Source organism: Octodon degus, unplaced genomic scaffold (genome assembly GCF_000260255.1).
Source record: "Octodon degus isolate 3935 unplaced genomic scaffold, OctDeg1.0 scaffold00017, whole genome shotgun sequence".
NCBI classification, from domain to species: domain Eukaryota; kingdom Metazoa; phylum Chordata; class Mammalia; order Rodentia; family Octodontidae; genus Octodon; species Octodon degus.
The window spans coordinates 14,125,759-14,150,087 of record NW_004524593.1 but is presented as its reverse complement, the minus strand read 5'-3'; the positions used below and the strand labels follow the sequence as shown (position 1 = coordinate 14,150,087).

General features: G+C 40.9%; 1 protein-coding gene across 3 annotated transcripts in view; it reads right to left on the bottom strand.

Moving 5' to 3' along the window:
• Positions 1-3,941: 3,941 nt before the first annotated feature.
• Dtl (denticleless E3 ubiquitin protein ligase homolog) overlaps positions 3,942-24,329 on the bottom strand; it is a 45,890-nt gene continuing 25,502 nt past the window's right edge. Inside the window, exons 12-16 of one of the 3 annotated variants that reach the window (XM_023710203.1) lie at positions 21,451-21,540; positions 19,012-19,147; positions 6,716-7,545; positions 4,259-4,369; positions 3,942-4,115 (exon numbers count right to left, since the gene is read on the bottom strand). In XM_023710203.1, coding sequence (XP_023565971.1) covers positions 4,271-4,369; positions 6,716-7,545; positions 19,012-19,147; positions 21,451-21,540 — 1,155 coding nt within the window. In that variant the 3' untranslated portion in view covers positions 3,942-4,115; positions 4,259-4,270. Of the gene's footprint in view, positions 4,370-6,715; positions 7,546-19,011; positions 19,148-21,450; positions 21,541-24,329 lie in introns of all 3 variants that reach the window. The other 2 variants (XM_023710202.1, XM_023710204.1) reach the window with 2 other exon arrangements.

The window sequence follows — 24,329 nt, the reverse complement described above, 5'->3', positions numbered from 1 at the left end:
TTCCTACATACCTACTTCTCCTTTTAGAAAAGTGCTGGGACTGGGAAGCCTGGTTGTATTATGTTTAAAAAGGAAAAGCTTCTCAGATGATTTACAGTTCCATATCTCCACAAACTGCAGCTCTAGTGCAAAGGGAACAGAAACAAGTTAATTACTTAAAACATTACTTCCACTTACCAGATATAGATAATAACTCCTACCCTTTATCTTGTGAGAATAACATCTAAGAGTAACTGCTCAATATATGTTAGCTATTATGTGCCAGTCACTGTCCTGAAAGCTTCACATGTAGTAACTACATAATGTCATTTTATAGACAGGAAACCGATTTACAGAGTCAAAGTAATTTGTCTAAGGTCACACAGCTAGGGGTTGGATTCAAAGCTAGGCAGTCTGGATCTGTCACATTTTCAACCATTATTTGTAATACTATAAGGAATAGAAGTACGTATGCAAAAAGCATTTCAATTTGTGTAAGGTATCCAGCAGTGACAGACATGTGTCCTTGGCCCCACTGTGGTGATACAGAACATCACAACAGATGAGGCCTGCTGGCTTATGGCAGCCAAACAGCAAAGAGAAGGGCTGGAGTCCTAAGAGTCCCTTCAAGGACACACTCCATGACCCAACTTCCATCCCCACCTCTTAAAAGGATCTACCACCTACCAGAACTATCGGCCTGGGACTAATGTTCTAACATAAGAGCCTCTGCAGGACATTTAAGATTCCAACTACAACACTGAAAAATTCCAGGTGCTTTAAGCAGCCACTGAATTACATTCTCAGAGGAGAGTCTGCGTCGGCACTTGCTGCTTAATAACCACTCACAAATAATTTCACTCAGGGGACTTGGAAATCTGGTTTGTTTTTCTCAGATGCTGATATTAGCCTAGGTGGCACACCTAGTGATGAATACACAAATTTTGGCTGAGTTGAGGTCCTTCCGATAAAAGGTGTTCTGAAATGTGCTTCTCCTATTTGTACTCTGCAGGATGGCTCGAGTCCAGTTATTGAGAATGTCAAAACAGAAAGGCCCTGTGGCAAGCTAAGGAAAGAAAGAGGAAATGGAAGAGAAATGGGATAGTAAAGCTTCAAAGTTAAAATAAAGAATTCTGATTATATGTTCTTGAAATCCTCTTTCCTGGGTTAGCAGTGAAAGAACAGGGGTGTTTGGAATCAAAGCAGCGTATTTTTTAATATAATACCTGTCTGTGTTGTGCATGCTCCCCGTAGACGGTGAACTGAACAAGCTGCTTTCCACGCTCAGGTGATTTTTTTTTTAATAGCTGAATTTAACTCCCATCCTTCCTTAACAGCCCCTGCACATCAAGCATGCATTTAAATGCAGCTCACAAACAGGTTTTTCCATGGCTTGAGATGACAAAACAGTTACTGTGTAACAAGTTCGGCTTGTATTTCTGGCATTGGTTCCAGTAAAGCATTAAATTCATCTCAAGCTTAACAAAATATCGTTAGGCCTGCCTGTAACTTCCAACCAATATTTAAAGAGCTGAGGCATCACGGAGGATCTCTCAAGATTTGAGTAAACCAGGTAACCTGTAACATGGCATGAATCAAATTTAGGACAGGCAAAGAATTCCCATGAAGGCTTGTGTAAGAAGCAGTGAGGCCTGTGGAAAAGCGCCAACCTGACTGTGCGGCCAAGGCCTGCTCTCCAGGGTCCTACACTGGGGCCTTTAGAGATGACGCAGGTGCACACGTGGCCTGCTACGGAAAAGCCACTGACCATCTTTCCAATGCCACGTTCTCACTGTCTTGCTCCTGACCCATGTTTGAAAACTGCTGCCTCTGTGGCCTCGTTGTGGTATCAGCGCTGGGAGACCACCTGGCCTCGCTTTAGTAGCAGTGGGGAAGGAACCGTAACCTTCCTGGGGCTGAGAAAGCAGGAAAACAGAGGTAAGGGCAGCCGTGTCTGCTTGATAGGCTGTCAAAAGGCTCATGGTGAACAAGCATGTGAGCTACATGAGACTGTCCCTTATACTGGGGATTAAAGCAACCCGTGTGCGTGCAAGTGTGTACACACACATACTTAGAAAAACTCTCCAGTCAACCATATTGCAGTTAAATTTTTTTAAAAAATGCCTCCCACATAAGGTGTCCCAAAAGTCTTAGTACAGTTTTAGCTATTAGGGCCATAGCTAGGGTTCCCACTTCCAAACCAACACCCGATACAAATGGTTTTGATGCACATCCGTTAAATGCGCAGCCCAGATTAAAAGACATTTAAACAGACTAATCAGTCAACCCTGGGCCTGGGCTGAAATAGCTGAAAGGAACTAATACAGCATCATAGCAATTGTGCCCGGAATGTATTCAAATGGAAAAGTCTGTGCTGGAAATACTTGTTTAGAAAAAGAACTACACCACCCCACCCTCCAAGTAATCCAGGCTGTGCTAAATGTTCAAGGTATGACTAACTGAGATGTGTTTTATCGAAACTTCTTTCAGTTTGAACTAGATTATACCCTTCGGAATAAACAAATTTTATTCTGTGACTAAGTAGAAGGGATTCTTGATTACCACTCTATTGCTCTTTTGTGTGCTTTTTGGTTAATGTTACAAACTCAGATAAGAACATCAAGTAAGGTAAAGGCTTTATTATTCAAGATCAGCTCAAAGCCTGACGCTAGCACCAGTGGGGGTAATTATTACCCCATCACAGTTACCCTTTGGTACCCACCTGAGGTCCTGGTTTTCCAAGTGGGACACGTCATACCTAGTGAGACACTCAGCTGCATTTACTCCAATGTCACTCTGCAGCACCACCAGAGGACGTGCAGAAAAAAAACACAATCACAAGCTCTCTACTCAACTGATCTTTGCTTATCATGCACCCCTTGACCCCCCAGTGGCTTTCCAAACCCGACAGAGACAGATAGCATTATTGGCAGGAATTGTCATAAATAACATGTGGCTAACCCTCAAAAACCAAACACCCAGCGTGAGCACATTCCCTAAGTACTCAGTTAAGGTGATGGTCTGCTTGGTTTTGTCACTACAGCTCTGTGGCTTCCTTTCTATTTTCTCCTTGGACAAACCCATGGAGAACCTATGTTTAACTAACCTGTGTCCTCCCGGTAGTCACAAACTTACAATCTCAAATGAATTAAAGAATTTACATTAATAACAGACTTCAAAATTATAACAAAAATAGGAGTAAAGCCTGTCAGTCCTTTGGGATATAAAGAAGATTCATGAATTTTGATCACTGGGAGGGATCTCTTTCAAGTATGTAAAGCTTTTTGTGAGGTCACAAACAGAAAATCTACAGCAAGCCTATTTCACAATGACTGATGTTGTTATTTAAGGGAGAAGCACTGGCAATATTCTGCAGTTGCTATACTCTCTGCTTTAGTAGTATGTAGAGAAAGTCTCATGTTTTTACTCAGGGTTATACTGGAAAGCTATTATTTTTATGAACATGAAGAGACAGCCAAGATTTATCTTTTAGGTTCTGGATTTTCAATTCTTTTATGAGACTATCAATTTTTTATAGAATTATCAAGGTTAAGATGTGATGACTTAAAAAAAATCACAGCTCCAAGAGAACTGAGGACTGCACTTAAATACAACCACAACCCTCTTCAGTGTCTGATTACTGATTATATAAAACATCTTCCCCTAATAAGAGGCAAAATCACAACCTACAGAAAGCAATGTTGGGTTGCTAAGAGGATTGCCTAGTTAAAAACATGGGGAGTTAAATCTCATATACGAGTTATATTTGGCAAAAAAAGACAAATCCAGACATCTATTGTTGTCCCTCTTTCTTCAGAGTTTGCATTTAAAATCAAGATGACTTTAGCTCAAGATTATATTTTAACAACCAACACAAATGTACTTATCTAAACATCACATATATATATATATATATATATATATATATATATTTAAAAAACACACAAAAGCCTAGAGAAAGACCATATATTTCCAATATAATGCTGCTAACAGGGCAGGCGGACCCGGGCCTTCTGCAGAGGGTGTCTCCCACCCGGCTGCCCGAGGCTGCACTGCAGGCTGTCCAATGTGTGCGCCCTTGTCGGGGGTACTGGACAAGGCTTGGTCTGGTTCTTTGCCTCCAAGAACTGGGATGGCTTTATTACAGAAAGGACGGATAATTTAAAAAGTGAAGACTTGTTTTTCAAAATGCTACACAGTGACAAATTTACTTCATGAAGACCAGAGTTAGTCTTTCTTTTTCCTTCAGGGTTAGTGGACCAAAGTTCAGTTAACTCACTCGGAACAGAAGCTATAATTCGGTTGAGTGTTCAGGACTACAGAAGTCATCCTGGGACTTTCTGTGGAAGTATGTACAGATTTTCCTCATGGAGCTGGGCGTGATGGTGACCTAGAAGAAAAGTTACATTTCACAGAACGCCCAAGATAAAGTTCAACGTCACACAAACAAGTTAGCACTAACAGTACCTTAATTTAGGATGCCTAGAAATTTGATTAGTCAGCCAGCTTTCGGTCTCAAATACTTCTGATGGCAATGCCTTTTGGTTGATTCACCATGAAAGTTTAAAAAATACCAGTTAAGCCTCCTAGTAGGAACTAAAGTGGTTACAACCACCATCTTCTTCGAAATAAATTAGTAAATCCTTCAAATTATAAACTAGGTTAAGATAGGCCAGGGAGATAGCTCAGGGGCATAAGCACCTGCCTGGCAAGTGCAACATCCTGAGTTCGATTCCTGGTAAAATAGAAAAAAATCAGTGCCATAAACTAGGTAGGGTTTCCTCCATTATCATCACATTAAAGAAAAACAAAAAACTTAGCTTTGGCCAGGTGTGGTGCCACACAAGTCATTCCTACACATGGGAGGGCTGAGGCAAGATGTAGTTCTGGCAGAACTACATAGTGAGACCCTCCCTAAACAACAACAACAACAACAAAAACCCTTTGCTTCAAAAAATACAGATCAAGCCAGGTGTGACTGCACACACCTGTAATCCCAGCACCTGAGAGGCTGACCCAAGAGGACTGCTTTGAGTTCAAGGCTAGCCTGGACTATAAAGTTCAAGCCTGCCTTAAAAAGACTAAATAAATAAAGACTAGTACCTTATTTTTAAAAAGCTTATTCCCCTCAGTTTTTTGAGACAGGGTGTTGCTACATAGTCCAGGCTAACCTCAAATTCACTTGAAGGCCAGGTTGACCACAAACTCACAGTGATCCTCCTGACTCAGCCTCCTGAGTGCTGGGATTACAGGCATGAGCCACCATATTCAATTTAAAACTTTAAAACTTTACATGTTAGTGAAAATAATTTTTTATGAAATTACTTTTCTGCTAACATATGGCTGAGACCCATTCCTCTGAGGAAAAAAAAAGACATTTTGCATAGGGGCAAAGAACAGTTGAAACCTTAAGCAAAAAAGGGAAACAAAAAGTCTCCTTTTAGCACTTGTTTTCTTCCTCATATTACACAGCATGGTCTCACTTACAATCTGTACACTGGAAAGTCTTTAAAATACTTTGGCTTATCTACCCTGAACTTATGTGACAGGTCTTATGGTAACAGGTGGGGGATGATATGACCACTTTTTAAACCAGACGTGGCCTCCGAGTATCCAGCTTCTCCACTTCAAAGGGCAGGCGCGGCTGACTGATTCCTGGCCTGAACTTCTGTCATCTTGCTACTTCCTCCAACATAGAACAAGAGCTACCAGGAGCCAGCATGGCAACTTCCCAAGCCCCCATATCCCTTGAACCTGTAAAGGAGCTAACATAAGCTCACTATTCCCTGACTGGTACACCGTAGCACAACCCAGAGCTCCTGGCCACTGCTGCCTCCACCTGATAATAAATCATACACTTGCTAAGGTTCACAGATGATTCCTGCCAGCAACATGTTATTGACATTATCTAATTGAATATTATGTCAGCCCATGGAACATGAGGCCTAAAAAGATAAGTACACTATGCTAAAATGCAGAATGTTTAGAAGACTGGACAAATAGCTACTTAGAAGGTTAATCAGGAAGACTAAGTCTGAGATGAACATGGACAATTTAGATCTTGTCTCAAATTGGGTTCAATTTCTGCACCCCCTCCTCCACTCTTCCAAAAATACAGGTGCTAACTAAGAATACTAGTACAGGCAAGACCACTATACAAGATTGGGGAGAAGCCATAAAAATCTTGAAGGATTCTGTACTTTAATTGCTTTGTAAGCATGTAATCTTCATTTTATGTTAAATAATAAAATGTGATACAAACTAAAAATCCTCTTAAGGATGCTGGCAACTTTCCCAAGAACAACAGCTTTATCTACCAAAAAAGGAGAGCATACTGTCTGACAGGGAGAAGAGGAGAGAAAAGATATTTTTGAATTGATATGAGAAAAGTTTTATTTTTTAATTTTTTATTTTATTTTTTTTAATGAGGAAAAAAGCTTCAGTGAATCAGGCTATTAAGACAGGAGCAAGAGCCTCATCAAGGTGAATTTTAATGGGTGTAAACAGGGTTGCCAAATGAAATACAGCACCGTCACACATGAATCTCAGACACATTTAAATAGTTTTTAAAAGGACCACACAAATTTGTCCTGTATTTTTATGTGCTAAATTTGGTAACTTGAACAATAAATAGATTTACTTTTTGTCTTTTAAGCATTCTGACTAGAAGAGAGATCTGTCTCTGTCTGGCCCTCTTCAAGTTACAAAGTCTGTTTTCTAACCACTGCTGACTTACCAGGCCTGGTGACGTCTTTCCATTCTGTCTCCTCGAAGTGGGTGTCTGGGACGATGGACTTCGTGGAGAGGAGTTCTCAGCCTTCCGTTTGGCTGCCATGGCCAACAACCAGTTTTTATTCTCTGGGGAGCTGTTCTCCTTCCCCACCACTTCGGACCCTTCTCCACATGGTCTCAAAGGAAGAGGCAGAGTGGCACAGCTTTCTGAAACGTAAGGACTGACTGGAGAAGGAGGCTCAGAGATACTTGTGGTGGCTCCTTCAATCTTGCTTGGTTTGGGAGGACCTAGAGAGTCTTTACTAAGGTCTTCCTGGTTACTGGTGAGGCAGCACAGATCCAAATGAAGATTCTCAACTTGGCCATCAAGCTCAGTCACACAGTTGCAACTCTTCACACACTTTTGCTTCACGCCCTCCAGACAGCTCGAGTCTAGTCGCCTCTTCACTCTATTTCTAGACTCAGAGCAGGAGTCTGCTCCAGAGGACTTCTGGCTCACAGGAATGAGGGCTTTTCTTGGAGACGTGATCTTAGTCTCAGATGCAGGTGGAGTGACGGGTGGTGATGAGGAAGGTGTTCGGGTCACCCAGTTTCTAAGCGACATCTTGAAAGATGAGAGTGGCTTAGGAGAGACAGAGGAAACCGCGCCTCTTCTGCTGGTGGGAGAGCGGGTCTTGGTGGGAGGGGTTTTGATGGAGGCCGTGGGAGTATTTGAAGGAAGCGGAAGGTCTCCAGCACAGCTTGGCGCGCAAGCAGCAGAGGATGGGGAGGACAGCGCTGGACTGCTCTTCACCCTGGGGGCTTTGGCAGGAGTGCTCTGAGTGCTCGTCACTGCTACAGAAAGGAAACACGAGAGGATCATGAAAATCAGAAGTGAAAGCCACAGAAAAGTCCCTAAAACCTCATAAAAGAGAATGATAGCTAACTTAATCACCTAAGGGTCTGTTTGGCATAAGGTTATAAATCACTCAGTTTTTACTATATCCTTTCAGCATTTTCCTTCCCCTTCTGAGCCAGTTTCCTGATTACCCTGCTGTACAACATAAGCTGTAAAAATCTATAAAGTATACAAAATAGAAAGATCTCAAAGCACCCAGGTAAATCGCTTTGGCACTGTTCCTGTATTTGTGAATGTAACACATACTGCATACCTCCCATCTTCATACATGAGATCACAATGTGCACAAAGGTGTAACCTTTAGCCACCACATTTTTTTTTCCTTTTCTATGTGTAAATAGGGACAATGTGATGTTCTGACATATGTATGCATTCTGGAATGATTAAAGACAACATATTAATCACCTCACTTTTTTGTAATAGAATGTTTAAAATCTATTCTCTTAGGGCCAACCAAATAGCTCAGCAGGTTAAAGCACCTGCAAGCAGGCGCAGGGGCCAGGGGTTCAATCCCCAGGCCTGCTGTGCTGGCCCCAACCCCGGGGTGCATAGAGACGGCAAGCAAGACTGGGTGTGGTGGCACATTCCTGATTACTACAAGTGCGATCTAGTAGTGAGACCCTGAACACCCTATAGACCCTTCCCTAAAATACAAAAAAAAAAAAAAAAATTAAATCTATTCTCTTACAAATTTGCAAGTACTGTGTACTGCACATTAACTCTGGTTACTGTGCTCTATAATAGCCCCTGAACTTCTTTCATTTTATATATACGAAACTTGAAATACTTTGATCAACATCTTTCCATCTGCCTTTCTCTTCCCACCTCCCACCCCTGTAACTACACTTTGCTTCTGAGTTCAACTTTTTAAGATCCCGCATAAGAGAGATCATGAAATATTTTTATTTCTGTGCCTGGTGTATTTCTCTGAATGCCTTCCAGATTCACCCGTTATTGTAAGTGACATTTCATCCTTTTAAAAGACTAAATAGTATTCCACTGTGAATATAAACTACATTTTAATCCCTTCATTTGTTGATGGACACAGGCTGATCCCATATCTTGGTTTCTGTGACTGTGGCTGCAGTGAATATTGGTGTACAGATGTCTTTCCCACATACTGACCTCATTTCCCTTGGCTATATCCCCAGTAGAGATGGACTAGTTTATCTTTATAAAAGCCAATACGTAAAATGATATCCCATTGTGGTTTTATTTTCCCTTAGTTTTAGTGATGAGCGTTTTTCACACATCTAGATGTTGGTCATTCACAACCTGCTTAACATGTCATGAACATTTCCTATGTGAACACAGATTTACATTACTATCATTTTAACAGTGACAAAGCATAGGAAGGTCCTGCTAACCTTAACATAGTTAACACTTCAGGGAGGATAACAACAGTGAGATGGGCTGTTAGGCAAAGCTATCATAAGAGATATGCATAATCCAGATGGATGCCAGGGAAAAAAGAGGCCCTGCAAACAGAAACAGAAAACTTGGCACAAGCCCTTCTTATGTGACTTGGGCACAGATGTTCATCTGGGTCACCTTTCTACATGTATTAAAGGCAGCTCCTTGGTGGACAGGTCTCTAAGGATCCCTGTCTCCACAACAGCAATGGGGGTGGAGGACACAATGCTGGGGATGGATCCCCTTCACAACAAGCTTCATTCCCCTGTCCTTTTAATTTTGGTACAGGGGCTTACTAAATTGCCCAGGCTGAGCTGGAACTCGAGATCTTCCTAATGCAGCCTCCCGAGGGCTGGAATTCTAATCAGGATCACTATGTGTGGCCAGGCAAGCTCTTACAGATGTTGTGCTTCTCTACTCTCTGACTTTCCTATAGACATTATTTTATTTTCCTTCTAAGCTTTCTAAAACAGTTGTCTTTAAATAACAAAAAAAAATTTATTTCTCAGCCTATGAATTATAAACTGGATATTTAATTCAGTTCCATTACTGAATTGCATTTATATGCAACTGAATTTAGGATGAGCTCATATAAATGTGCAATCCCTTTTACCAAGAATAAAGACTTGCAAGTAGTAAGTCTAGCCAGTTTATTATCCTGCCATATTCTATGCTTTTCACTACCGAAGCAGTCTGGCCTTAAGACAGAAAGTCTACAAACTGACTTCTACCTAAACATTTCTCATCAGTCACACATTTAGAACCAGCCAAAGTTAATTTTCCTTTGGAAAACACTTTACAAAAATGACCTGTCCATGGAGCACTGGGTGGTCCTCATCCTCCTGCTCTACAACTTGGTTACAGTTACTATTCAGACGGAATGGAAGTTGTCACCTGCCACACTTCACCACAGGCCACACTTGGCGGCCAACATTCAGTGCAGGCCAACAATCACCGCACTGCTGTCACAGCCATTTGCTCCATTTAAATGGGTTGAAGCAGGTATTTAGGACAAAAGTCCTGAAATAATGTGAGCTGTACAATGCAGCAACTCTAAGATGGTACTGGAGACGGAACAGGGACAGGGGCAAATGCACATTATCTAGGTTTCTAATACTGCATGGCACTACTGGGAGTGTTCTCTGAGGGCCAGCAGGACTCTGACATTGGAAAATTGGGGAATCCCCTTTCTTTTGGATGTTATGATCCAGGGGTGGGAGTAGGGAGTTAAAGATATTTTGTTGACACTAAAGGTTAGTGAAACTTTGGGTTAAATTACAATTTTATTTTTTAAACAGATTATAAGAAAGGAATTCCATGATTAAAAAATTCTAACAGTATAAAGAGGAAGAAGAATAATATGATGTCCTCTTTTTAACCACCTCACTTCACTTACATTCTTGGGCATGCCCTATTTTCTATGTGCTTATGTACAAAGGTTTGTCTACATAATACCTTAAAAAATGTAACCCAACCCTAGTAGATTTTACTGCACATAAATGTACATGTTCTGCAACTTGGTCTTTTATCTTTTTATTCCCCTCTAGAGATGTACTGCACTGCTTCTGACAGGTGAGCAGCATGTCACTACTGTGGCCCACTCACTCAAACATGACACTCCATTTAGTACCCAAGCAACTTAAACGAGCCAACCTCCTATCAGCCACGTAAGAGCTCTGGTAATGATGGGCACTAACGACTGGATTACTGAGCCATGGGCTTCTTGGAGGCCTCTTGAGGAATTAGTGCGCTTAATGGTAAAAATCTGCATCTTCTTTCTGAATGAAGGTTAACCATCTGTCTCATCCCTTTTTAGTCTTATCTTGTCAGTAAAGAAGGCTACATCAGGATCCTATTCCAGGAGACTTGCTGCTTCCTGAACACAGGGTGCACTGCCACAGCTCCCTCTTTCTTCTTGTGGTTTTCTTGGCCATCCTTGCCAAGCAAAAACTCTTCTTGCATTTCAAGGCTGTGATTATGTGGCCTCTGCTCTGAAGTGTTCACAAGTTTTTTTCCTCATCAATAACACTCTCCTCTCCCAGAGGAAACAGGGATTCAGAGCCCCTGGCTAATACAGTGAGGAGAAATTTTTACAGTGTACCAGAGAGTCCACATTTGCCTCCTAGACTAGATTGTGAGCCTAGACAGAGGATGCTAATCTTTGGACTCAGTGCTCCTTCCTGGGAAAGTTATTAAACATGGTAAATTTTATCACTGTGGTGAAGAATACAGGCGAGGTTCTAGAAACTAGAAAACTGACCATATCTTGCTGTCTTGTGGGACTACTGAAAGCACCTGGGATAGAACAGCTAACATTCCTTAAGATTAAGATAGTCATCTTTGTCACTAATGCCAAGATCAAAGGTTTCTGATCCTGACCATAGAACACATTTACCTACAGCCTACCAAATCAATCACCATTTACACATAAAGGCTTAAGGAGCTTCACAAGTGATTCTAATTTTCCATCATGGCTGAGAACCATGGCCTCCACACAGCTATGAGATTTCTAGCTGAGCCAGTGAGAGTAGTAAGCAGTTGAGTGGGTTCTGGCTAGAAAAAATAGAGCAGAAAGTAGAGAGGCTGCGCCTTGGCATTCAGGTCAAATAAGGAGGGCCAGAAGATATGCACCCTGGACAGCAATGGAGGGTTACAGTGTCACCCAGAGGATTGAAAAAATCCAGAGGAACATAATTCTCAAAATGGCAATGTGGCTAGTAGCAGCCACATTCCACGCTGCTGGAAGCTGGCTTAGAGAGTCAAATAGCCAGTGTGCCAGCCAGCACCCATGTTGCTCTGTAATGCTCTTCAGTGTAACCTTAGCATCATTAAAAATGTAGACATCTAGGCCTGACTCCTGACGTGGTCCCCAGCTGAACTCCAGATTGCTAGGGGCATCATGTACTGCCATCGCCGAGCAGCCTCCAGCACCGCAAGGGCCTAACTCTGCCTCTGTTGCAACTTCACAGCTGTGCACTCCGGGGTAAGCCTGCTTCCTTGATCTTCCGTTTTAATTTTTCAGGAGTCAAGTGAAATAAACAACACAGTCCTTAAACAGTTATGCCAAGACTCAATTAACTACATGTTGTTATTATCATCCTACACATTGGTCAGGCTGTACAAGCTTTTTGGTGTCCTGGTTTCCAAAACTAAGAATAATTAATGACAAACTAAAAGTAAATAGCTAGTGAAAGCAAGTTGTTTTTCATCACAAATTTCAAAAGTGGTAAGTTATAGTCACCAACAGCAATTCTACATATGAGAAACTATCTTTGAATTGGAACCTTAAATTCAGGGGGAAAACCCCACCCATTTTGGCAGTCCTGGCGACTGAACTTGGCAGCCTTCACGCTGAGCTAAACCCAACCTTTAATTGGCGTTTTCAGCTGTGAGACAATCTGGCTACAGCACTCCGCTGCCCGGACTGGGCTCAGACCTGCAACCCTCCTAACTCAGCTTCCAGAGCACTAGCACAAGCCCTGACCAGCCCTTTCAAAATACTGGAAATAAAAGTTCCATCCACAATTGAGTAGCTACATGAACTTCAGAATATTCAACTGGATATTTTAAATAGTGTCAAAAAAATACACATAAAGGACTTAAAACTTCATGTTCAGAAAGAAAAGCCTCAAAATGGTTCATAGATCTAAAACTAAAACACACACACATAAAACCCTAAAAGAGAACATTAGAATAAATCTTTGTATCTTGTAATAGGTAATAGTTTTATAATAATGTGAAAATAGGGGCTGGGGGATGGCTCACAGGCATAAGCACCTGCCTGGCAAGTGCAAGGTCCTGAGTTAGATCCCCAGTACAAGAAAAAGAAAAAAAGAATGTGAAATATAATCGACAGACTAAGAATGCTTACAACTCAACAATAACAAGACAACTAACCCAAACAGAAGATTAATTTGCAAAGGCATTTCACAAAAGAAAATATATAAATGGCCAATAAACGTGTGAAGAAATGTTCTAGATAACTGGTGAAAAGTTAAATACAAGTAAAAACCACAATGGGAGACCAAATCCTCCAAGTTTTATTCATATGGGTTTAATAAAAATGATGAACAATAACAAGTGTTAACAGGAATATGGAGGAAATGGAAACCTCATTTTGGGAGTGAAAAATATTCTAGAATTAGATGCTACTGATGACTGCACACTTCTCAATATGCAAAAAAGCCAATCACTGATTTGTATCTTGATCTAATCCCAAGTATGATCCTCTTATTAGGATGGGGCGTGCAGGTTTGGAAGTGTGGCATACAGGAGTTAACTTTTCATCTCACAAATAAAAGAACACACAGACAAAGCTGAAAACCACAGAAATATAAATGGCCAACATTTAGAGACGTAGACATACAGACACATATATGTCACATACCCCTGAAGAATCAGCTCAGAAAGGAAAACTGTGGAGAGGCTGTGAGCCTGCTGTTTACCTTATTTACATTAATAAATTAAAGTTTTAAAGAAAGCAAAGCAAACAAAAAACCCAACAACCACCAAATATAGCAGTGCCATCAGTCTTTACAGAAAAACTGAGAGTACAGGAGAAATAAGCCTGTGCTGTCTCATTCCCCCACAGCGCAGAGACGGCAGGCCTTAAGGGCAGCATGAGTGTTCCAGCCTGAGTTTCACGTTCACTACTATGTATCTGCTGTACCATGAGGACCCCCCTCACTGGCTCAGTACATCAAGGATTTCTGCCCTTGGCTCTGTTCCTATCTAATATCACCGCTCAGCTCAGAGTGACAACAGAATTCACATGTACGATCTCTCTTTTTTTTTTTTTTTTTTGCAGAACCAGGGTTTGAACTCAGGCCCCTGCATTTGCTGGGCAAGCACTTATTCTACTGAGCCATCTCTCTGGCCCCGGTTTTCCAGGTTTTTATCACCTACAAAACTCTTCTTTCACTCACCTAGGCCAGCCTTTTTATTTCTTGACTTTCAATTCCCCATTACCTTAATTTCAATTTCTCTGCTCTGCTCACCACCATCCTCCCAGCTTACTTAGTACTCCAATTGCAAGTCCTTCATTCCTGGAGTCCTGCAGGCCTTTGTAGAACCACTTTTCCTGGTTGCTCAGCTCTATTCTGCCTCCTAGTCAATCGTTAGTCACCCCTGTGTCCCTCTTCTGTCTCCTCACTACATCCTCATGCTTGCTTTGCTAAATCAACTTCCTAGTTAAATCCAACTCTGCCTACTCCATATTTCTCCAATAAAGCCAGGCCTTTTATTATTTTTGCTCCAAAAGGTGCAATACTGCTTATTTTCAGGGGATACCTTATTTTTCATGTACAACAGACTACATTCATGTATAAAATCTACATTTATTCATATACAGTCATGTTATCTTATAGAACATCTTTAACTCTCCAAACCCCAAATTCCAGTGTGAATTTCCTGTGACTCCACTCGCTGTAGAACACTGGCTCCACTTCCTCCGGTCTAGCAACAGCGCCCTCCTTAAATGAGCACTTCTCGTTCACATAGCCTGTTCAGAATGTGCTGACAACAGAGCTGTCAGGGATTTTATCCCACAAATTCTTCACCCAAATCATGACCTGTTGCAGGCTGGGCTTCACCACGTTTTCATGCTGACTTCTCTCCATTCCAGTCTCAATGGAGTCTGCTGTCCATGAGCAAATGGTCCTTACCTGGCTGATTTATTACTTGAGAATTTGAAGACAATCATTTCTGTAGGAATCATTATTTGGTCTCTTCTTGGCCTTTTCAGTTTCAAGCAAATAAATGTCTAAAACATGTTCAGTCTTGTCTTTTCTTTCCTCCTGTCTTCTCCCCTCCCCTCCTCCTTCTTCTTCCTCTCTCTCTCCCCCCTTCCTTCCTCTTCTTTTTCTTCTCTGTCGTTCTCCGTCTGTCTGTCTGTCTGTCTGTCTGTCTGTCTGTCTGTCTCTCTCAACAGGGTCTCACTATGCAGTGCAGGCTGGCCTTGAACTCACTATGTAGCCCAGACTGGTCAGGAACTCACAGTAATCATCCAGCCTCAGCATCAAGAGTACAGGGATGGTAGGTGGGTGCCAGCAGAACCAGCTCAATCTTATTTTCTTGCCCTTAGTCATGGTTAGAGGTGGGACTTCTTTCCACCCAGACGAACTACCAACATACAGGTAACACATCACTCCTCTAAGTGGAGGGGATGTAGACTGACAAGGCATCCTCCAACCAATGTCCCTCGAGACCCTCAGCCCATGAACACTGGCTTTATCCACAGCAAGGGCTTCACCACGTTTTCATGCTGACTTCTCTCCATTCCAGTCTCAATGGAGTCTGCTGTCCTTGAGCAAATGGTCCTTGCCTGGCTGATTTATTACTTGAGAGTCTGAAGACAATCATTTCTGTAGGAATCATTATTTGGTCTCTTCTTGGCCTTTTCAGTTTCAAGCAAATAAAATACTAAATACTGCAGAGCTGGTATTTAGAGAAGCTGGTGCCATCAGCGAAGGACTTGAGGACAAGTGCATATCTCCTAATCCTGGTATCTTCAGCACAAACACTGCTGTCAGCCTTCTCATGAAGACGGATCCCACCACTGAAGGAAGTAGGCAACTCAGGTCGTGATGCTCTGATTTCTTCTTGGGACTTTTCTAACTGCGGTGCCAGTGCAAGGCGAAATGCCTGAACCTCGCCCCCACACCAAAGCCTCTGCTCTCCTGTGAGCAGCCTCTCTTAGCGCAGGAAGCAGTGCTTGCTGACCTGACCCATACTCACACGTTGAAGTTTCCCTCTTCCCCCTGCCGACTGAGGTTGCTGTGCTCTGCTCACAATTTTCCGACCTTTCAGAGATCCAACTTCTTTTTGCAGAAAGCCCTAAGACTTCCCCAGGAGTCCTCCATGACTCCTTTCGTGCACTTGGTAAGAACAGCTCTTTCGTACTCATTTAGTGGTCAAAATATAATTCCCTTTCAATCTATGATTAAATCAAGTATTAACTAAAGACATACAAGAACGGAGTGGCAACAAAAATAATATTGATAGTTAAGAATGATGATCCACACAAAAGTGACTAAAAAAAACCCTGCAGCACCAAAATTCAGAAAAAGTTTTTTTGCTCCACGTGAGTACACGATGTTGTCTGTTGTTACAACACAGTTTCACAGTACATACAACCACGTCCATTTGTTTTCAAGTGTGCGTGATAATTCGTGCCTTATTCCTGTACTCTGATTGGTCATTTGGGAGAGTCTCAGGTTTATCTGTTTATATAGCAGTTTATCTTTCTTCCAAAGGCACCTGCTTGGATATTCACAAATATTTGATCATAATTGATATTATATATGTATTAATGTCCATACTATTTGCTTATGTTGAATATTTTATAATTAACATATTAACATCACTGTAACATTTATTAATATTTAATAATTCAATGTCTCTCATGCATTGTAACCACCATATTAAACATACCTTGTCTGGCTAATGATCTTAACTGGGGCTTTTTTGGGGGTAGAACTTCTATTATGAGCATCCTGAAAAATTGTGCTAGGGATTACTTTCTGGGTAGGTCTTACTGCGGGGTTAACACAGGAGCACGTGTAGAGCTGCACTGCAAACATGCCAATGTGTTGAAAGCTTGCTCTCAATTAATGACTGCTATTTCCCTGGTCCCACACTCTTGCATTCCCTAAATGCCTATTTTAGTTTCTCTGCCCTCGTGCTTATTCTTACTTGATCACCTCAACTCTTATTTCACTGAGGAAACGAAGGCATCAGAACAAAAGAACACTCGTCTAAGTCCTGCCCACCCCGTCGTGTCAGCTACCTGCACTGCACTTATACACTCTGCCTTCTCCCCCATCACTGCTCTTATTCTAACTCTGTTGCCTGCCAAAGGCATAATCGTCTCCTAGCTCTAATATTAGCTAGCTATGTCCTCACCTGTCCTCAAAGACTGTCCCAACAAATCTTTCTTGATGAATTTCCTTCCCCTCACTAGGAGCCTTCTAATGGCATACAAAATGCTATATTCCCATACAAAACAATAATAAAACAACAGGAGAAAAAAAATTAACTCCTTTGTGTAGCTACTTCACTGTCTTCTCTCTTTTATAGCAAAACTCCTTCTTGACGGAGCTGTTTATACTGGCAGTGTCCAAGTTCTTTTCTGTCATCGATCTGAATGACATGTCAGACCACCACCCAACCAAAACCCCCTCTCTCTGAGGTTACCACATAACCTCCGCACTGCTGAATCTGAAGAGTAACCAACCAGAGGAGAACTGAGGCCTCACTGGCCTCTACTGTGAGCACAAACATCATACAGGGCTGACAGCATGTTGTAGGTTCTAGGGAAACATCACTACAACTGAGAGTAAGGTGTTTACCTGAGCATGTATTAGTGGATATTGGAAGGCAGACAACTCTTGTGTTACTTTAATGGCTTGTGCCCAGGTTTGAGTGAATAGAGGCAGGATGAGCCAGATGCTTAGGGCTCCTCCATCTACAAGAGGCATGAGCCCCTTGGCTACCATGTGTTAAACTAACTCCGTGTCTGTGTGTCTTTCATCTGCATTCACTCCTGGGTCAGGGGTGACAGAGGAGGATTGGGTGCCTGTAAGCAGTGCCTGGGTGGGGAAAGACCAGGAGTGGCCTGGTTCCCCACGGGAGGCGCCTGGAGTAGGGACCTGGGGCCCATGTGGAGCAGTGGTTGCCACAGCCAAGGTCAATTTTTAAGCCTCATCTTATTTGGTATACCAAAATCATTTAATCAAATTTATCCTTTGTCCCATCTCTACTTGGCTTCCAGGACATCACACTCTCGGTTTTTTCTTACTTCTCAGGTTGTGCCTGCTCAGCAGCCAGTACTAGTATTTGTCACTTTCCTGACCTTGCAAAAGTGAGGAGCTCTCTCTCCTACCTGTACTTATCTTCACCTATGTCATACTGAATGCCAAATTCACAATTCTCGGTTGAACTACAGACTCTAAGGCCTAACTGCTTCCTTGACATCTCCATATGAATGTCCAATAATTATATTAAACAACTGCCTAAAGAGAATTCCAGCATCCCTCTCAAAGCTGCTCTTCCTATGGAAGAAACTCCGTTCTCACTTCTCAAGCAAAACCTGTGAACTCATCTTTGGTGAACTCCCCCTTACATCCCGTATCTATCCCTCAGCATATCCATTGATTTCATCTTAAATATATCCAGAATTTGCTGATTTCTCCTATCTTCTGCTGTTACTCACATCCAAGTCACCACCATTACTTCCTGGGTTATTTCGATATGTTTTAAAATGAGCTTCCTGCTTTTGCACTGATCCCCTCACAAGCACTTTTTCTACTACTATTCTCTCTGCCCTTTGCTTGCTCTAGTCATGGGGCTACAACCTCACTAGCCGCTATGAAGAAGAGAAAATGTGCCAGCCATGCTCCTACTCCTCACATTTACCATCCTGTCTGCCTGGAATATTCTTCTGCAAAATATCCACATGGCTCACTACTTCACTTTCTTACTCAAATGTCATTCTTTTAATGAGCCCCCCAATCACCTAACAGAAAAATGTAGCAGCAGTTCACATTCTGCCTGTTTTCCTTTTTTCAAAGCACTTGCTGCTAAGTACTATTTGACAAAATATATACTTACTTCTCTTTATCTTATTTATCGCCTCTCATACTAGTGTGTAAGCTGTTTGTATCTTTGGGCTTTTAAAATTTTTTGTTCACTGTAGAGTCCATACTTACAGAGCAGGTATTCTGAAAGTTACTTTTTTTTTTTTGAAAGTTACTTTTTTGCATAAACCCATCATTGTATTCCTCATACAATGCTGTACAGATGATACATAGTAGTACTAAAAACATTTTTAGAAAAGAACAAATGTCAAGAAAATGGTGCTTTAAATACCAGAACAAGATCAAATATAGCTTACTACTATTTCCTATAGGGCTAAAGAAATGAAACCATACCACCACTACCACCACCGACAACAACAAAAAACATATTAAGAAAATGTATGAGATGCTTACCTAGGCTAGACTTTGTCTCTTTTTTCTTCTGAGAAGCCCAGCCCACTATGGAATGCTTATCTGTTCCTGGTTTCTCCTCTAAGCCTCTATTCAAGCGCCATAATTTTAATGTGTTGTCATCAGAGCAGGTAGCAATCTAAGAAGAACCAGTAAGGAAGTGATGAAATGTCAAAGATTTAAACTAAAGTAAAAGTAAAAAACCCTAGATATATACCCTAAGAGCTCACAACTGGAAAATTAGGTTATCTACCATAGTAAGATACAGAAAATGATACCTAAAAAATCCTGTACTTCCAGGGATCATTCCAAATTTTCAAAGACATTAACTCTAATTTCTTTTTCATACATTTACTGATGATAACATCTTTTGTCACCATTAATCGTGACCTAAAGTTTTATAGTAGGCTCATTTTGTCCCCTCAAGAAACTAAGCAAGTCATTTTTCCATCTTTTACACTGACTAAAATATGTAAGTAACACACCTTTCTAACCCTCTTTCTGTCAAAATCACTAACATTTCTCTTACTTTCCTTTGAATTCTGCATGTTCTGCCTATAGTTCAAGTAACGGGAGCATTACCAAGATCAGACTTAGCCCACGACTCTAGAAGGCCACAAAGAGTACAATGAAACTGTTCCTTTGAGATGCTTTTTCACATAGGTAAAGGAGCAATCTGGGAAAACAAGTTCACCAGGCAGAAACAAGTTAAAAATAACCTTTGCCCCTTCAAAAATATCTGACTATTCCCAATTGTGGTCCAAAGCCTTTTATGGCAGAGAAAGTCTAACTTGAAGAGCTTGTGGCAAATGGCCACTGGTACCAGAGTTATTCCCCAGCATTTGTTTATATATTTTCTCTATTTCAGTCACCAAAGAGACAGAAAAAAGAACACAAGTTCTCTTAAGTCTTGGCCCCCAAGAGACTGACAACTTTTTCTTTTCCTTACTGGGAGGCCACAGGAAGATACTACATATTTAACGGTTCACAAAGAAATGTTTGGAATTGTACAATCACTTCTACAGTGTCCTAACAGTAATCATTTACAGAGCACCTAGGGTATGTTTCATAATTTATATTCCTTATTAATCCTCACAATACAAAACACCTTGAATTCAAATAATCTCATCTGAAAAATAGGAATAGAGTTACTTGTTCAGAGTACCATATTCTGTCTCCATAATTCAAAGCTGATGAAAAAAATCTCTCAGTTAGTAAGGGCTATTAGCTAGCTTTGCCATTTCCTTGAAGTTTTTTTTTTTCTCATAGAGAATAAGGATAAAACATGGATGAAAAAAAATTACATAATCAATGGAATAATTAAAAAACAATTCATCTCAGTAAGTTCCATAAAGATATAATACCCTCCATTAGAAGCAGATATTTTATGGGGAACTTAATTATTTTACTGGGATATTTTTCTACGGAATCAGAGTGGGAAAGAATCATTGGGATATCATCGTGGATAATTCAAGCAGTGATTAAAAAAACAAAAATACCTGCCCTGAAGCAGACCACTGAAATGGTAAGAGGAAGAGGAAAAATTAAGAGAAATCCACAGAGTTATCAATAGGAAAGCTAGCAGAAATGCCACAAACACACCAGACTAAGTTCCTAAAAAACAAACAAACCAAAAACCTAAGTGGAAACCACAGGCAAAAAAACCTCAAAAGGGGGGATGGTCTCTGAAGCAAGAGTTCCTGTGGAACACAGAGTACCAAAGATCATAGGGGACAGGGATTAGGAAAATGAGTGGGACTTGGGCTGTGTGGAATCACTATCCACACATGGGGTTTGTTTGGTTTTGGCCTTTCTACATTTTAGGGTTTAAGAATCACATTTTCTCACCAAATTTTACATTTAATGTATATAAAATTAAAATGTAGGTATATTTTCTTTTTTGTAGAGTGTCTAAAACATCTCAAGAATACATTTCTCAAAACTACACTGCATAGGAACCAGTGTATTAGTCATATGTGAAAACCCAAATTAAACTGTGAAGTATAGTCAGAATCTACCTTGAATACACATTAATAATATGTAGAAATTGGAAATACCTACTTCTAACTTCAGACTGTTTTTCACCTTAGATCTTCAGAAGAAATTTTCCATCAAAGCCTAATTCTCTAGTTAGAGGAGGAATGACCAACAGTCCACCCTATTCCTTCATGCTTAAGATGATTTCTTAACAACAGTGTTAGAGAAAGGCAGAGTACATGAGAGTAAGGCTGACAAGCACCCTGGGTGGCCGCTACAATTTTAAATCTCAAAAGATAAAAATAAAAACCTGGGTGAGAATAACAGATAACAAAACCCCAAATATCATGTACCATATAGGAAGGAATTTCAAGACAGCCTTTGTCTCTCCAACGAACCGTGAGAAAACCTACAAAACCAATTAAAACCTTCTTTTAAACCAATTACATGGACTTGTTCACAAACCTTTGTGAAGTCAGATGGACACCAGCACACAGATGTGACCTCTTGAGAATGACCCAGGAGCACAGTTGGCGGATACCAGGGTGTAGAGACCTGGCCCAAACAGAGAGAAACACAAAAGTCAGTGTTAGGTTTCCCAGATGGAGACCTTGAATCTCGAATTGTGCTGTAGGGAGCTCCAGGGCTGTTAGCACAGGCACCTAAACTGAAATAAATAGCTAAAAACAAAAAAAGAATTCTAATGGGAGTGTTTTTATCCGAGCTCAAGAAATAGAATGAAAATAGTCGAAACAAATAAAGAGCTTGAGTTGTTTTGTGTATGTGTGTGGTACTGGAGATTGAACTCAGGACCTTGCACTTGCCAGGCAGGTACTTATGCCACTGAACTATCTGCCTGGCCCAGAAAATGAATTTAGATCCTAGGACTGTTCTTAATCCAAATCAGAGCTACCTAGGTATGTGTATCTCTTTTGACTAAAATTCAAGATGGACACTGTCCCCTTTCCCTTAGCTGGTGAACTTTTCAGAAGGGGAAAGCAAAGCTGACAGGTGGTGCTCTTCAAAGTAGCTGAGTTCTCCTCTCTGCACAGGGGGGACAGTTCCAGACCTCTAGTCAGCTACTTGCATGAATACTAAACTAACTGGATTCTGAGAGAGGCTGAACCATGCAACCATCTCTCTTGTGACAGAAGAACAGTCTTCCTTCCAAAAGCAGACCCACTGACACTGTCCAAGCCAAAGCAATACTCCTCCATTTTACAACTGCATCAGCTGTATGATGCTATTAGATGCATAGCACTGGTGGCATCCAGTGATAGGACAGTAAGATTTCTAGTCAAATGTACAGTACAACACAGTGTGACTCTTTATGGATTAAGAAATATAAAATATATAAGAAATAGATATTTCTTATAAAAATAAGAAATATAAAATATAAAAGGATATAAGCTGGATTCTAAATGCTTTTGGAGAAAAATATTTTGCCTTTAAAATTTTATTGCAGTAAATTTCACGTTCTCAAATGTTTTACTGCATTTTATATTTCTTAATCCATAAAGGGTCACACTGTGTTGTACTGTACATTTGACTAGAACTCTTACTGTCCTATCACAGGATGCCACCAGTGCTATGCATCTAATAGCATCGTACAGCCGATGCAGTTGAGGTATCACTCAAGAACACAAACTCACTTAACTATTCTCAACATGTTTGTCTGAAGAACAAGTACCTTGGGGCTGAGAGAAATTATTCTTACTTTTTCTGAGGGCCTGAATTATGGCTCATCTGTATGGAGAAAGTAGAGGCAACTTTGGAGAAAAGAGATTTGTCTATATATTTTGGGGGGTGGTGGCTGAGCCCACCTTAAAGGCAGGGCTAGCACGACATGTGGTGTAGGGGATCAAACTGTGGTCCCCTGTGCCTGAGTTGGCCCAAGCAGGCACTTTAGGCCACTGAGCTATCCCGCCAGTCTGAGAAAACAGATTTTAGAATGACCAAGTAAACCAACAGATTCCTCAGGCTATAGTTAAGAGATGACACTGACTCATAAGGTTATCCAACTCAATTACTCCTCCTTTATATGCACTGATTCAAAAGGCAAAAGAAGACAGAAAGAGTGTATAAATGCCTTGCCAAGTTAATTAAACTTTCACAGAAAAGGAAACCTTTTCTATATCCACAAAGATCTTACTGCCTGGTAAAAGTATTACAACTTCACAGCGGCAGCAAGTTATTCTTTCCAGGCTAACATATCTGACAAGGGATTTTTAAGATAGCCTCAAACTATCCCAGCAGCCACAGACATGGTCCTCCCAGCTGCACATGGACTGGCCCAATCCATTAAGTTCTCAACACAAGGCCCCAATGGGCCTGGTAGCAAAAAGTTAAAAGAAGGGGTCTAGAGATGTCACTCAGTGGTAGATACCTGGCTAAGATGTGCAAGGCTTTGGGTTTGATCCCCAGCTTGGGAAGAGGAAACCCATATATTCTTTTGACCAGGCCTTGCAGGGATACACTATGCTCATCATTAGTTTACACTGCCTCTAGCTTTTCATTTCAACATACTTCTCTCTTAGAGAATCCAAACGTGTACACAAAGGATTAAAATACGTTTCAAGGAAAGCTCGATATCCACCAACAGAATGTATGTGTTTTTTACATTGTCGATAGGGTTTCACAGACAAGAGATGTTTGGAAAAACTTCCTACAATTTAATAATAAGGTAATAATAATAAAAATAAGAGCCAGCATTTGCTAATTGAATATCAGAAGTCAGGAAGTTTACATAGCAGTAAAAGTGAGGGAAGGTTCTTCAGAAAGTTAAACAGACTTAAATGTCATGTGACCAGGCAGTTCCACACATAGGTACATACCAAAGGAGAAATGATAACATGTCAAACAGAAACTCATACAAAAATGTTCACAGCAGCTTTAATCTAAGTCAGAAAGTAGAAAGAGCTCAAATGACTATCAACTGACATATAAACAAAATATAGTCTATCTAAACAATGGAATATTAGTCAACCACAAAAATAAATGAAGTACCATCAATACTGCATGTGTGAACTGGATAACATTATGCTAGGTGAAAGAAGTCAGAAACAAAATGTGAGTATTTTGTGATTCTATTTGTATGAGAAGTCCAGAATAGGGAAATCCACACAGAGGGATACAATTAGCAGATGCTGAGGGAGGGGGCATGGACAGTGACTCTTACAGGGTACGGAGTTTCTGCTGTGGTAAATCTGTGATAATAGTTGCACAATGTTGTGCTTCTACTAAAAACTACTGAATTGGGTACTTTATTTTTTATTTTTTTTAATTGTTTTATTTATTTGAGAGAGAGAGAGAGAGAGAGAGAGAGAGAGAGAGAGAGAGAGTGT